General features: G+C 33.7%; 1 protein-coding gene across 1 annotated transcript; it reads left to right on the forward strand.

Annotated features, from left to right (window-relative positions):
- Window positions 1–11,085: 11,085 nt before the first annotated feature.
- On the forward strand, window positions 11,086–13,670 carry LOC109809588 (pentatricopeptide (PPR) repeat-containing protein). Its single transcript, XM_020372928.3, has one exon. It carries the CDS (start codon window positions 11,174–11,176, stop codon window positions 13,319–13,321), a length of 2,148 nt encoding a protein of 715 aa, XP_020228517.1. The 5' UTR covers window positions 11,086–11,173; the 3' UTR covers window positions 13,322–13,670.
- The last annotated feature ends 894 nt before the right edge of the window (window positions 13,671–14,564 follow it).

Here is a 14,564-nt window from a genome sequence, read left to right on the forward strand (position 1 = left end):
GTTCAATAAGTCTTGTCCAAAAAGGAGCATAATTGAGACTTAACAACTCCCCCAAACTTAGAACATTGCTTGTCCTCAAGCAACAGGTAATTAATCTAGCAGATAACAAGCAATGCATGTGTGTCAAATTCTACATCCTAGTTCACTTGTATTTTCTTTTCCCAAGCATGAACCTAAGATGAATCTCCAGTCACAATTATTGCAATAAGACATGACAAGGTGCAAACAAAGGTTTCAAAAGAGATCAAAGAGCTTAGAAGAGTAATGACTATCCGTGTATGCATCCTCACTAGGAAAGTGTTTCTCTCTATGCACACTAGTGTATCAGGGTGAGTGTTTCTCTCTAGTCTACTACTCACGCCACATGATTCAACTTTGTTCTTCATTTCCAAATGAAACCAGTGGTAAAACAAATGCAGGCACTTATCACAAGGTCTTTATTAGGGCAAATCTGGGTCAAGCAATAGCTATTTTATGGTTTTTCAAGGATTGAAGGTGTTATAGCTTAAGAGAGCAATTAAGATTTTACAATGATGTCCCTCTCCATACCCCAATATAACATTTTGGCACATGCCCTTTACCGGATCCAAGCCATTAGCCTTTATGTGATGCATATTTACACTTTTGCATCTTAATATTTTTGTTTTTGTTTTGCTTTTTTTTTTTGAATTTATTTTGTAATGGCTGACCACATACTTTCTTTTTCCAAAATTCCTCATTCTTTAACTCCCCCAAACTTGTTTGATGTAATCAATTTGCTCTCTTAACCAAAGCAAAGGTTATGGTTAATTTTTTACGATTTGGGTCAATTGGAAGGTGTGGTGTTTAGGCTTAGGAAACTATGGGTCAGGTGAAAAGTGGAGATGGCTTTTTTTTTTTGGCTTAGATGGTTAACAAAATAAGGAGATATGAATGCCTTGATCATATAAGTACACAACATAAGCAAACCACCAGGGAAACTCAAGCAAAGTCTATCATGCAACTTAAGCGTAGTTCACTCATATTTAGGCTCAAACCTCACCCGGCTATGCATCCACAAACTATCAAACTCAGCTCAGTTCTATGATCAACATTGAAACCCGTATGCAACTAGTTATGAACTAAAGATCTAACGTGACTTGAAAATGTCTAAGGTACACGCACCACAAACATCAAGCAAACCATAATCCAGAATCAACCACAAACAAAACAAGTATCAACAAGATTAAAAATCGTGCTAAAGCAGAATATTCACAAAAAAGAACCAACAGAGTAATCATCAAAAAGAAACTAGATAATAAAACAGTTAAAATACTGAAAATAATAGACAGAAAAATAAATTGCAATAAACAGAGGTAAACTAAGGTAAGCTCCATCTGCTTCCATCTATGGGGTCTGATCATCATCATCAGCAGCTGCTCCACCATCATTAACTCTATCTGCATCAGCAGCTCCACTCCCCTAAACTTAGGAGCCTGGTCCCCAGGCCAACCAGTATATGCCTGAAAGTCCTGGTAACCAGAAGTGGTTTCAGAGTGTAATCATGAAAGAACATGGTAAGCACAAAAATTATACCCAGTGATGACCAAGTAAATATAGCAAAAAAAAATGGAAAATATCCTTAGACCAAAATTAAGCACAACATGCATGTACACGGAAATGGACTATGACAATGCAACACAAACAAAACATAAAGAAACATGATCGAAAATAGTTAAATACTGGGTTTCAGGAATGTTATGCGTCGGGCGCAGGACAGATGCGTCGGGCTTCGTATCAGTAAAATCCAACGAGGTTTCAAAATCTGATATCGCGCCGGGCGTGACTTAAGTGCGCCCGACGTGGTGGTTCCAGAGACCAAAAATTGAATACTAGGCTGGGCGCAAAAGAGTTACGCCCGGCGTGTAACCACTTACATGGTTAATTTGCCTAAGTTTTCTTTAAGATAAGGCCTTATTTCCACCTAGACACAGAATTTCCTTATTCCTCACATTCCAAACAAGATGTACCCTATATTTACCTACTCAAGCATGATTCTAACAATTAACATATAGCACAAAACAACAACATATAACATAAAACAACATATAACACAAAATAACACATATAGCACAAAACAACATATAACACAAAGTCTAAAACAAAGTTCAGATCTCTGGGTTGCCTCCCAGGAAGCCCTTGTTTACTGTCCCGAGCCTGACGGTGACCAACTTGAAGTGCTCTGACTCTCCTTCTCCTCCTGTTGCTCTTGTTCCCCTTTGCCCTGTGTTCAACCTCATGATTGCTCAACAACTGCTCAGAAGGATTGGTCAATCTAGTTTGAACAATACCTTACATACAAGAGAAAGCGGAAGACTAGAGTACACAGGTTAGCTCCAAGAATTCATTGCCAACATAAAAATACAAAAAAAATAATAAAGGATCAAATCACAAATAGCTATAAATACTAAATTGCCTTGCTAATCCCCGGCAACGGCGCCAAAAACTTGTTGAGATTTCCGTTGAAATACTTTTGTTATCACTTTAAATTACTTTTGTTTTGTCAACGGTCTCAAACACGGCAAGTATACTGGTCGTTCAAGTAGTAAAATTATGGTATCCACAGGGATTAGAAGGTAACATAAGCATTTATTGACTATTCGTGACTAAAGAATAATTCCAATTTCATAGTTTTTCATGTGAATTCAAGGTTATGGCTATTGGAATGAAAGATATATAAAAATATTGGTTTGTGTGTGGAAAAGGATAGAAATGGTATAATGGTTTTGTGAGGTTGTGGGGGTCAGACTTCACCAAACGTTACACTAATGAATCCTTAATCTCTTGTTACATACATTGCTCAGTCAACCCATAAGTTTACTCAAACCTAATCCCTTAGAGCAAGAGCCTAGGTGCGGATATTGAATATCAATCCCTTGAGTACCCAATATCTACACCCGCATTACGGGCTAGGGTTTAAGACTACTAATGGGTCAAGCTCTATCCCTAGATACAATCCCCACTAGGCATATGTTTCAGAACTAGTTTCAATGGTATTTCCCAATACTCAATGGAACCTTAAATCATGCAAAGGGTGATCAATCCAAAGCAAGCATTAAACATCGAAACATACACAACAAAGAATGAAACAACATGTATATATATCATTAAAAACGTAAGGATTACAATAGAGTACGTTGGTTACATCTAACCCCACAAAAATGGATAGAACCACTCAACAATGAGGGTAAATACAAAATAGAGATGGAAGAGGAAATGAAGAACCGAAGGAAAGATCCATACACGAACGGTCCCAAGCCCTGGGAATCCCTTCCGCAGCTCCTGGAGGCGCCCCTGCGTGAATGAGGGAGAAACCCTAAAAAATGTCTTCAAATACGAGCTTGGGGAGTCAGATTAGGGTTTATGCGCCCGGCGCATAAGTCTTCGCGCCGGGCGCATGGCCTTCCAAATACTCTCTGCCTTTAGGACACGCCCGGCGCAATTCATTTTACGCCCGGCGCAATGGCTTCTAGAGGTGAGATACTCTGTTTCTCTCGCCCGGTGCGGGTCATCATGCGCCCGGCGCAGAACCTCTTCTCTGCTCCTTAGCCTCTTAGATTTCCAATCCTAAGAATCTTCAATCCTCAATTCTCTAGCTCAATACCTGCACAAAAAATGAGGTGTATTAAGGTATTGTTAGCTGAATTTGGGTTAGTTATATCTGCACACAAAATGAACCAAAAAGAGAACAATTATCTTGCAATGGTGCAAAGGATGAGTGGAATTGTTCAATAAGTCTTGTCCAAAAAGGAGCATAATTGAGACTTAACAGTTTTCATACGAAAGCTGATGTTCAAATGGAACCCATCTATATGTTGAAAAACCAATAATTGGGTATCCACATACCTTAAGACCAAGCAAAATTGAAACATCTTCCAACATAATTGTACACTCTTCAAATGTCATGTGGAAAGTGTGTGTTTCAGGTCTCCACCGTTCAACTAATGCTGAAATTAAGTAGTGATATGATCAATAGGAAAGTATGACATTTCAGCCACTTCCAACATCCCTGCTCATGCAAGATAAGGTCTAACTTTATCAAGAATTGACTCATCTTGATGGCTGCTTTTGGTAGCTCTTTTAATACGAAGAACTCTATTAGGCTCACCATTCCATATGTGTTTACAAACGTGAATTGATTGCATACTCAACAATGAATCATCTGGATCCTAGATTCACTCTTTGACAAGGCATTCTAAAATTATACAAAATCAAGAAATGTTCGCGTAAAATTGAAATAATAAATATTTAAGTCCCTAATTAACGAATAATCAAATAAATCCTAAATAAAATAATCTTATACTACTACATGAAAATTATATAATTAAAACCACAGAAATTAAATTTTATATCACATGCTTTATAACTACTTCACTTCTAAGCAATTGAAAATTTGTTGTGATGTTGAGTATATATACCTATTGGGAAAATATTTGTTGATCCCCTAACTAAAGGACTTATATCCATTATATTTATGAAACATGTTGAGAATGTAGGTATTGTAAATTTTTTTGATGTATTTAATTAGTGGGAGTCGTAATAATTATTAAATATTTTATCTCAAGATGATTTATTTCCTTTTGAGAGTGGTGTTTCATGAAAAACATAATGTATATATAATCTCCTTGAGGAGATTTTGGTTATGTTTTCTTGGAAAACACAATGTAAGATCAATACACAATAACATGAAAAGATCACATGAATTATGCTATAATGTGTACATGTATTTCACACTTGTGTTATGATCATGTTGATGAGATTGTTAGTTATGTGGTCATTGGTAAATCAAACTTTGAATAGTTTGTCTTTATCATGACTCTTGCTTGTGATTTTATCGATTGTATTAATCATTTTTTTATAGTGATTATATTTAGGTTGTTTTGTTGCCACAATAGTTCAATCCAAGAGTTATTTTCAAAATAAATAAAACCCAATTAATATTGTCTAAGTGAGAGAATGTTATAACTTTTATTTATTTAGACTACTATTAATTAGTAATTTTGTTTTATGAAAATGAGTTGATTGTTACCTAACATATATATTTTCCTATATGCCCATTTTATTATGTGATCTATTTTGGATTTAAAAATCACCATCTAAATTGGGTCAAGTCCAATAAGCAAGTGTGCTAAATTGTTTATTCAGGTCTAATTCATGTAATATTTGTGATGAATGAATATTAATTTGAAGTTTCAAAAACTGAAAGAATAGGATCCCATTAGACTCATATAAGTTTTGTGTTATTGTTTCCACTCCATCCAAGAGGTAGTGGTGACAAAAAGGAGTTTTGGTGGAATAGTTGTTTTTGACATACACAAGTGAGTACATCACCAGTGTTATGATAACAAATTCACTGTGAAGATGTCTACAAGATGTAAGTGATTTATAATAAATGATAAACATTGATTTTGTATCCTAAATTATAATATTGATTTGGTTTATAATTCTATCAGATTAATTATTTCAACCAGCTAGTATGTCTATTGTTAAATGTAATGAAAAAAATTTGATGAGGAGCAAACAATGTTGTTGTTGGCTTCACTACCAAAGTCGTATAAATCTTTAGTTTAGATGTTGTTTGTAGGAGAACATCATTAAAGTTGGATGAGGTGGCAACTTCCCAAAGAGAAAATAAGAGAATGATAAAAAAAAATGAGTATTTGATGCTAAAGATCATGTACTAGCCATGCAACATTATGAACAATGGAGAAGCAATTCATGAAGACAAGATGGACTTAGAAGAAGATCAAATTTTTAATCACGTCCAAAACAAGATAAGAGTAACGTGCAATTTACTATTTTGGAAAGAAAGGTCACATATTATCAATGAGTAAAGAAATGAGAAAGAACTTGAAAATTTGAGAATTATGAGAAGAGATGACGACAACTCGCAAGCTAATGAGATCTGACACTTTGATAATAAAGATGTCTACTTGACAACTACCAAGGATGTTAAATTAAAATGGGTAATGGATTTTGCTACCTCCAAACACATTTGTAGAGACCAAAACGATATTTAACACTTTAAAAACTAATGGTGAGTTTGATCAATTAAAGTTAGAAAATAGTGAAAAAATGTAGGATAAAGACATTGAGGCAGTAAAAATGAAGCTTCACAATGAAGTCATCCAAACTTTTCAAAATGTAAGATATGTACCTTCTGCTACATCTAAAGTAATTTCATTGGTAGAGATGACATTACAAGGTTACATGTGTGTTGGTTTAAAATGGGGGTGCAAAGTATATAAGGGAAGATGCTTGATATTGTGACGGCAAAAAAATAAGAAAAATCTTTGCTACTTAAAAGAACAAGTTTTGAGAAAAAAAATGCTTTGATCAACTAATTATTTAAAATTTTAAATTAAGAAATGATTTGTCAAGAGAATAATTCAAATTTCAAATAAATTGAGTGAGTGGAAGGAGTTCTTTTTGGAATTATCACTAGTGGAAAAAAGACTTTTAAAATCGGTTATTTTTAACTTTTAAAATCGGTTCCGTAACCGATTTTGAAAGAGCCGATTTTAAAAGTTAGACTTTTAATATCGGTTAAACAACCGATTTTAAAAGTTAACTTTTAAGATCAGTTGTTTTATAACCGATCTTAAAAGGTTGGACGGTGAAAAAAATTAAACTGGAACGGGCCATTCCAGGCTTTTCAAAAGGCCAAAAAGTTTAGTTTCAGTACATGCTTGGAGAATGGCTCGTTCTCCATTCAGAACGGCCTGTACTGCAAGGAGAACAACCCGTTCTCATTGCAGAACGGCCCATTCTCCTTATAGAACGGGTCGTTCCAGGTTCGCAATTTACCCAAACTGAACCTACAACGAAAATAGAGACGAGAAGAGCATGAGAAAAACGAAAAGAGACATAAGAAGAACATGAGAAGACGAAAATGAAAACGAAAATGACAACGAAATTTACCTTATTGAAGACTTTAGAAAATGAAAGCGTCAGAGAGTAAAGAAAGGAATGGAGGGAAAGATTAAAGAGAATGAGAATGATGGGGAATATAAAAGATTCCTGACGATACTTTTAAAATTGGTTGTTTAAGAACCGATTTTGTATACGACATACAAAATCGGTTCTGAAATAACCGATTTTAAAAGTAGCACTTTTAAGATCGGTTATTTTATGACCGATCTTAAAAGTGACACTTTTAAGATCGATTCTTTTGTAACTGATCTTAAAAGTTGTGTCAGACATACCTTTTAAGATCGGTCATAAAATAACCGATCTTAAAAGTACTTTTAAGATCGGTTAAATTTTAACCGATCTTAAAAGTGTTCATGTTATTTACAAAATTGCCACCGCGTCACTTTTAAGATTGATTATCTTATAACCGATCTTAAAACTCCGATTTTAAATCCAATTTTTACACTAGTGTATAGTCTTTAGAATATTTTTTAGATTTACATATTTTATCAATTTATTTTAACAGGATTTGTTTCCTTTTTTAATTAGGATGATTATAGTATTTGAATTTATGTTATGGTTTTGTTTTATATATAATGTAAAAAAAAATAACAATGTATTTCATTCTTAGATACATAGGTATTCTTATTATGTTTTTCCCATCAATTTCCTGTATACATGCATGGGATATTGGATGAATATAAGGATAAAACTCTTTCAAAAATGAGAAAGCCTCTAAAGTGCATATATAAGTGATGGTTTATCCACACCAGAATTAAAGTGACTTTAGTTTGTGAAACATTTTGATTTAAGAAATTAAAACTTGTATATTTTAGAACTTGATACTAGAAAGTGTATAACAACTCACATTCAGTACTACTGGTCAACTCATTAATAAACTCTCTTAATAAAAACATGTTCTCAATTTAAAGCTACGTACGCTTGGACGGTTAATGACAAATATAATATATGAGGGGCAAAAACTAAAAATACGTATAATGATGTAAAATAAAGTTTGCATCCTATTTTTTAAAAATATTTTTATGATGGAATGGGAAAAAATAGGAATTCGTATGCTTTTTTTTTTTATAATAAATATATAATATTTTTATATAAAATTATTTGAAAAATTAACTGAAAAAAGATTATGAAAAACATTTTGATAAATACATAGTGAGTAATAATGTGTAGATTTTAATATTTGTAAACTTTAACTCATGTATTACATTATTTGAAGTTAAATATTTAAATAGTTAAAAACAATTAGTCCTTCTAATATGTTTCAGGATCCGTTCCTGTTTTTATGAACATTTCATCATGTTATATATATATTAGATTCGACTCTTATAAAAATGATAAAAATGTGCAAATTAAAAAATAAAAAAATAAAAAGATGTATGTTTCTTTGATTTTGACTAAAATATCTTGTAATTAACCAACTAACCTTAAATCAACAATATACAAGTACACATACACTATTATTAAAAAAATTTATATCTTATATTTTCTCCACTTTAAAAAATAGATCATATCTTAATAATTAAATGAAATACAATAGCATTGAATTTTTGTTTTATTATTTTCATGAATCCAAAGTGAGTGTAATAAACTGTTATGAAACCAAAACCGTAAAGCGTAGACTCTTGGAGCGCAGACAAATTGTCGGGTTGAGATAACTTTATTGGTAAAAGGTGTAGGGGAATTAAGTTACAATTAGCGATAAGGCTACGTTGCATTCGGAGCTTTGTGTTCACAAACCACGAGATTCGTATCAAATAATTCGTTGATGGATCCGATGCAACTTTGTGATTATGTGAGCCACGACCCACGAGAGGGTCAAACATGATTAATAGTAGTAATCACTTTTTAATGAACCAGCTAGATAGCTTAATTATATCAAACCTCGTCTCACTTAACGGCTATCATTTCAACAAGAATAACCTTCGATCATGTCCAAACTCATCTCGTGCTTCACGATCCTATCAAAAAAGATATACTCAATAATTAGTATTGTACTACTACTTCACTATTATTTTTTTAAAAATTGATCATGAATTTGATCTTTGAAAAGTTTTGGGTCGTTTGTTTTACTTGATGGTGAAAAATTAATGAGATTATGGGCATGATATGAGAATTCCATTCCATGTGTCCTCTAGCTAGCAGCCGCCATGCACACCATCCCAAGTCGTAGGGTACGTAATTTCTCCTACGTAGACCAAAAATCATCATATATACTATTTCATGTTTGTAGCATTGTTGAAAATGGTACCAAAGTGAAGATCTTCTTCACAAGTTGCTCATAAGTGAAAACACGCGATGGAGCACTTGGAAATAGTACTACTACTGTTTTCCATGGCACAATCTCGTGTTGCACATGCCATTCCATTATCATCTCCTTCTCCGAAATTCATGTGCGCCAAAAGAAAACGTTTATTGGTTTTGGAATCATGTCAAAGGATTATTTCATGTTTGTCGTTATTTAGGCAATTAGAAATTGTGAAATCACTATTGCAAGGTTGTTATAGATATTTCAGGTGAAGATTTTTACTTGGTTCAACAGTTTCTAAATGTTCAAAGGGATATTCTGGAAGCAGGATTGTGATCGTGGTTTTAATTGAATTTTTTTAAAAAAAAATTATTTTAATTTAATAATTAAGAATAATCATTTTATTCTTACCAAAGATGATGGTAATTATGATGATTGTTATTATTATTATTATATGGATAATTTTAATCAAGTGTAAGTATTTTTTATTTACTTATAATGTATGAAGAAATGAAATTGTGTGTAAGGAGTATAAAAGATTATAAGTTGTTTGGTAAATATTTAAAGGTCGTTTTTCTAATTTTTATTCCAAAAAATATAACAAAACTTTTGTCAAGGTGTGATTTTAGGGTTTAGGGTTTTAAAAAAATTAACTAATTTTAAAGTTAACTGTTGTGGGTTATGTTCAGACTGTTCTGGGCCAGTCTAAAAGTAAGATATTTTATAAGTATATAAATTGTGGTTCAGTTCATGATACAGTAGAAACTCTTTAAATTAATAATGTCAGGACCAGAGAAATTTATTAATTTAGAGAGTTATTAATTTATCGATAAATTAATAATTATTAATTTAAAGAGGATGACAGCGAAGATGATACAGTGTCTTTGGAGCCTGTTACGCGAAAGGAAGCACTTATGGCGTTGAACACTCTTCACAACTTTATGATACAATACAAAAATACAACACCTGAGCTACTGGATGCAATAAGAAAAGTTAGAGATGAGCTCCAAATAGACTTGAACTTTAAAGGAAAACAAACAACTATTGAATCATATTTCAATAGAGTGTAATATTTTTTTTTCAGTTTCTATGAATTATTAATTTATGATTTTCTTGGGACCGAAAATTATAAAGGGATCTCCCGAAAAATTATTATCTTATTATTTTATCGAGTTTTTCAATTTTTTACATTGGTTCAAGTCGGGACCGGACAAAATTATTATTTTAGAGAGTTTATTAATTTACCGAGTATTAATTTAAAGAGTTTCTACTGTATATACACCTCCTTTTTGTTATAAGTACACTTCCATTTTAAAAAAATAATTAAATTTTTAAAAAAAATTAATTTTTTAAATTTTTTTTAATTTTACATCCACAATATTTAATTTAGTACTTTTTTTTCACACATCATTCCTCTTTTTTTCAATTTTTACATGCACTCCCTTTACCTTTCTTTCACCCTATCTATTTTGGTAGTATGTAAAAATTAAAAGAGAAAAAAAAAAGTGTAATAAAAAGAAAATAACAAATTGAAAGTTGGAGGTGTAAAATTAAAAAAAATTTAAAAAAATTATAATATTTTATAATTTTTTTAAAATAATAAAGGAGATGTATTATAAAAAAGGAGGTGTATATATCATGAGCCTAAATTGTCCATGTTGTTAACATTTAATGCTTTTTTTTTTGTTTTTGCTCTTGACACTCATCCCTTTCCCACGGCCCACGGCCCAGTCCATTCTTAAATCCAGAAAGGTTTACAAACTCTACCAGCAAAATCACGACCCACAACAAAAACGTCCATCTACAAGTCCAACCCAAAAAAATAACTTACTATATTTTTCCCAATTTGAAAATCAAAATATCTCCAATGAGAAAATTCAGATGTGTTTTTTTTGTAGGAACAGGGTACCTCATTTTTCAATTTAGATAAGGTTACAAAATAATATCCTCCAACAGGTTAGTAGCCAAAGCACAACTATGGCTACTCCACTCTCCACCATCGTGGATGTGTACTTCACAGACAGCAAAAGAACAAGGTTGAGCATCACCACCACCACCCCTAGAAGATTTTTCATACACTGCACCACTTCCAATTCCATTCCAGAAGCTCCTCCCGCACCAGCTTCAGATAACAACAAGAGCAAGAGCAAGAACAAGAACAAGAAGAACACTTCCCTGTCCGACCAACTCGCACCCCTTGCCAACAAGACCCTATCTTCCACCACACGAGACCAACCCTACGCGTTTTCCAAGCCCAAATCCACGTGGGTCAACCCCACCAAGGCCAAACGCAATGTCTTGTCCCCTCAGAGGCAAAAACGCGATTTTTACTCTCACAGTCCACAGTTGAGGGATTTGAAACTCTTTGTTCAGAAGCTCAATGAGTGTGATAAGTCTTCCGAAGCTGAATTTTTAACTTCTTTGGAGGAAATCCCGCGTCCCCTTACTAGAGAAAACGCTCTTTTGATACTAAACACGTTGAAGCCATGGCAGAAGACTCTCCTTTTTCTGAATTGGGTCAAGACCCAGAATTTGCTTCCCATGGAAACCATATTCTACAATGTCACAATGAAGTCTTTGCGGTTTGGGAAGCAGTTTGCTTTGATTGAAGACCTTGCCCGCCAGATGATCGACACTGGGGTTGAACTTGATAACATCACATACTCCACCATCATTTCATGTGCCAAGAAGTGCAACCTCTTTGACAAGGCTGTGCACTGGTTTGAGAGAATGTACAAGACCGGTTTGATGCCTGATGAGGTAACTTACTCTGCTATCTTAGATGTTTATGCTAGGTTAGGCAAGGTTGAGGAGGTGATAAGTTTGTATGAGAGAGGTAGGGCTAGTGGGTGGCAGCCTGATCCTATTGCATTCTCTGTGTTGGGGAAGATGTTTGGTGAGGCTGGGGACTATGATGGCATTAGGTATGTGTTTCAAGAGATGGAGTCTGTTGGGGTGCAGCCTAATTTGGTTGTGTACAACACGTTGTTGGAGGCAATGGGGAAGGCTGGGAAGCCAGGGTTTGCAAGGAGCCTGTTTGAGGAAATGCTTGAGTCGGGGATCGCACCGAATGAGAAGACTCTGACCGCGGTTATCAAGATATACGGCAAGGCGAGGTGGTCTCGTGATGCGTTGGAGCTGTGGCGACGAATGAAGGAGAATGGCTGGCCTATGGATTTCATCTTGTATAACACATTGTTGAATATGTGTGCTGATGTTGGACTGGTGGAGGAAGCTGAAGCATTGTTCAGGGACATGAAGCAGTCTGAGCATTGCAAGCCAGACAGTTGGAGTTACACGGCGATGCTCAACATTTATGGGAGTCAAGGAGATGTTGATAAGGCAATGAAGTTGTTTGAGGAGATGTGTAAGTTGGGTGTGGAACTCAATGTAATGGGGTTTACCTGTATGATTCAGTGCTTGGGAAGGGCTATGGAATTTGATGGTTTGGTGAGAGTCTATGACATTTCAGTTGAGAGAGGGATTAAGCCAGATGATAGGCTGTGTGGTTGCTTGCTATCTGTTGTGTCTCTGTCTCAGGGTAGCAAGGATGAGGGGAAAGTCCTTGGTTGTTTGCAGCGAGCTAACCCAAAATTGGTTGCTTTTATTCGGTTGGTTGAAGATGAAAAAACTAGTTTTGAGACTGTAAAGGAGGAGTTCAAGGGTATCATGAGCAATGCAGCGGTTGAAGTGAGAAGACCCTTTTGTAACTGCTTGATTGACATATGTAGAAACAAAGATCTTCTAGGGAGAGCTCATGAGCTACTCTACTTGGGAACCTTGTATGGATTCTACCCAGCTTTACACAACAAAACTGACGAAGAATGGTGTTTAGACGTTCGATCATTGTCAGTTGGTGCAGCTCTAACTGCACTAGAAGAGTGGATGTGGACACTCACCAAAATTGTTAAGAGGGAGGAGAAACTGCCAGAGTTATTCCTGGCACAAACTGGTACTGGTGCTCATAAGTTTGCACAAGGACTTAACATTTCCTTTGCCTCTCATTTGAGGAAGTTAGCTGCTCCATTTAAGCAGAGTGAGGAAAAAGTTGGTTGTTTCATTGCAACCAGAGAGGATTTAGTCTCTTGGGTGCTATCAAAGTCTACAGCAGCTTCTGCTACATGATGATGGTGGGAAAGCTCAAGTGACATTCACCTTGTACGTTGTGGCTAATATATAACACAATGATACTTGCAAGCCTATTTACCACTTGAAATATCGAGATGTTAAGTGTTGAAACCAGAGATGGGATGTATAATCTTCCCCTCATTTCTTAGAATGTAAACACGTCCTGAAATTTACTATTCTTTTTTATTTCTCTTCATGTTGTCGCTCTCCTTAAAGTCTGGGGCAAAGGCTGGATGCATTCTGCCATGAATCTACTATTATGCAAATTGTTTCGAGTCTTATCTCGCGAGCTAAATTGTATCTAATATTAATAAATGCTAGAAATTCAAATACAACATATTCATCAGGGACGGGTGTATGTTGAGTGCAATGGGGCAAATTGCCCCACAAAGTTTCACATTTTATTTATATATACTTAAAAAATATTTTTTTATCCCCCAAAAATAATTAAAAATTGTCTGATAAAAGAATTTTCATTTAAATGAGCACAAAAAATTATAAAAGATAAAAAAAAATTAGTACTAATTTTATTACTTTTAACCTAATAATTTTATCACTTTACTTTTTTTATCCATAGAAATTATAATGATAATAATAATATGAACTTAAGATCTAGTACACATTATTTCAATCTTTGACTAGTAACGTGATCTTAGTAGTTTAATTTAACTTCTTTAATATTAAACAAGTTATAAAAAAATTACAAATAAAATAAAAACCTTAATATAGTATGAAACAAAGGGAAAAAATGAGAAATTGTCACTCTAGTCACTAAACAATCCAAATTTATAAAAATAAAAAAAAATAAAAAAGGTATTTTAAATGATTTTATCATAAAAATATGTATTTTGTAAAAATTTATTATATTTTTTTATATATATAAATATTATAGGCTATTTTTTTTGCCCCCACAAAAGATTTTCTAGATCCGTCACTAACTCATTGATCTTAATGAGCAAAAAAACAATCACCAACTCAAACTGAAATAAAAAAAAATCAACAATTGTCTTATAAATTAGATAGTAAAACATTAACTTTCCCAAATCCTTAATTAAACATACTTAGACTCTATTTAGATATTAGTTAACAGTATTTTTAAGAGTTTTTTTACTGAAAAATAAAAAATACTTTTTAGAAGAAAAATTATCCAAAACATTTCTAAATTTGTATCTAAACATGTTTTTACTATTCTTACATTTCTCCCTTTAACAAACATTTCACTCTACCATTGCAATTAATT

The sequence above is a fragment of the Cajanus cajan genome, chromosome 5 (assembly GCF_000230855.2).
Source record: "Cajanus cajan strain Asha chromosome 5, NIPB_CcT2T_4, whole genome shotgun sequence".
NCBI lineage: Eukaryota > Viridiplantae > Streptophyta > Magnoliopsida > Fabales > Fabaceae > Cajanus > Cajanus cajan.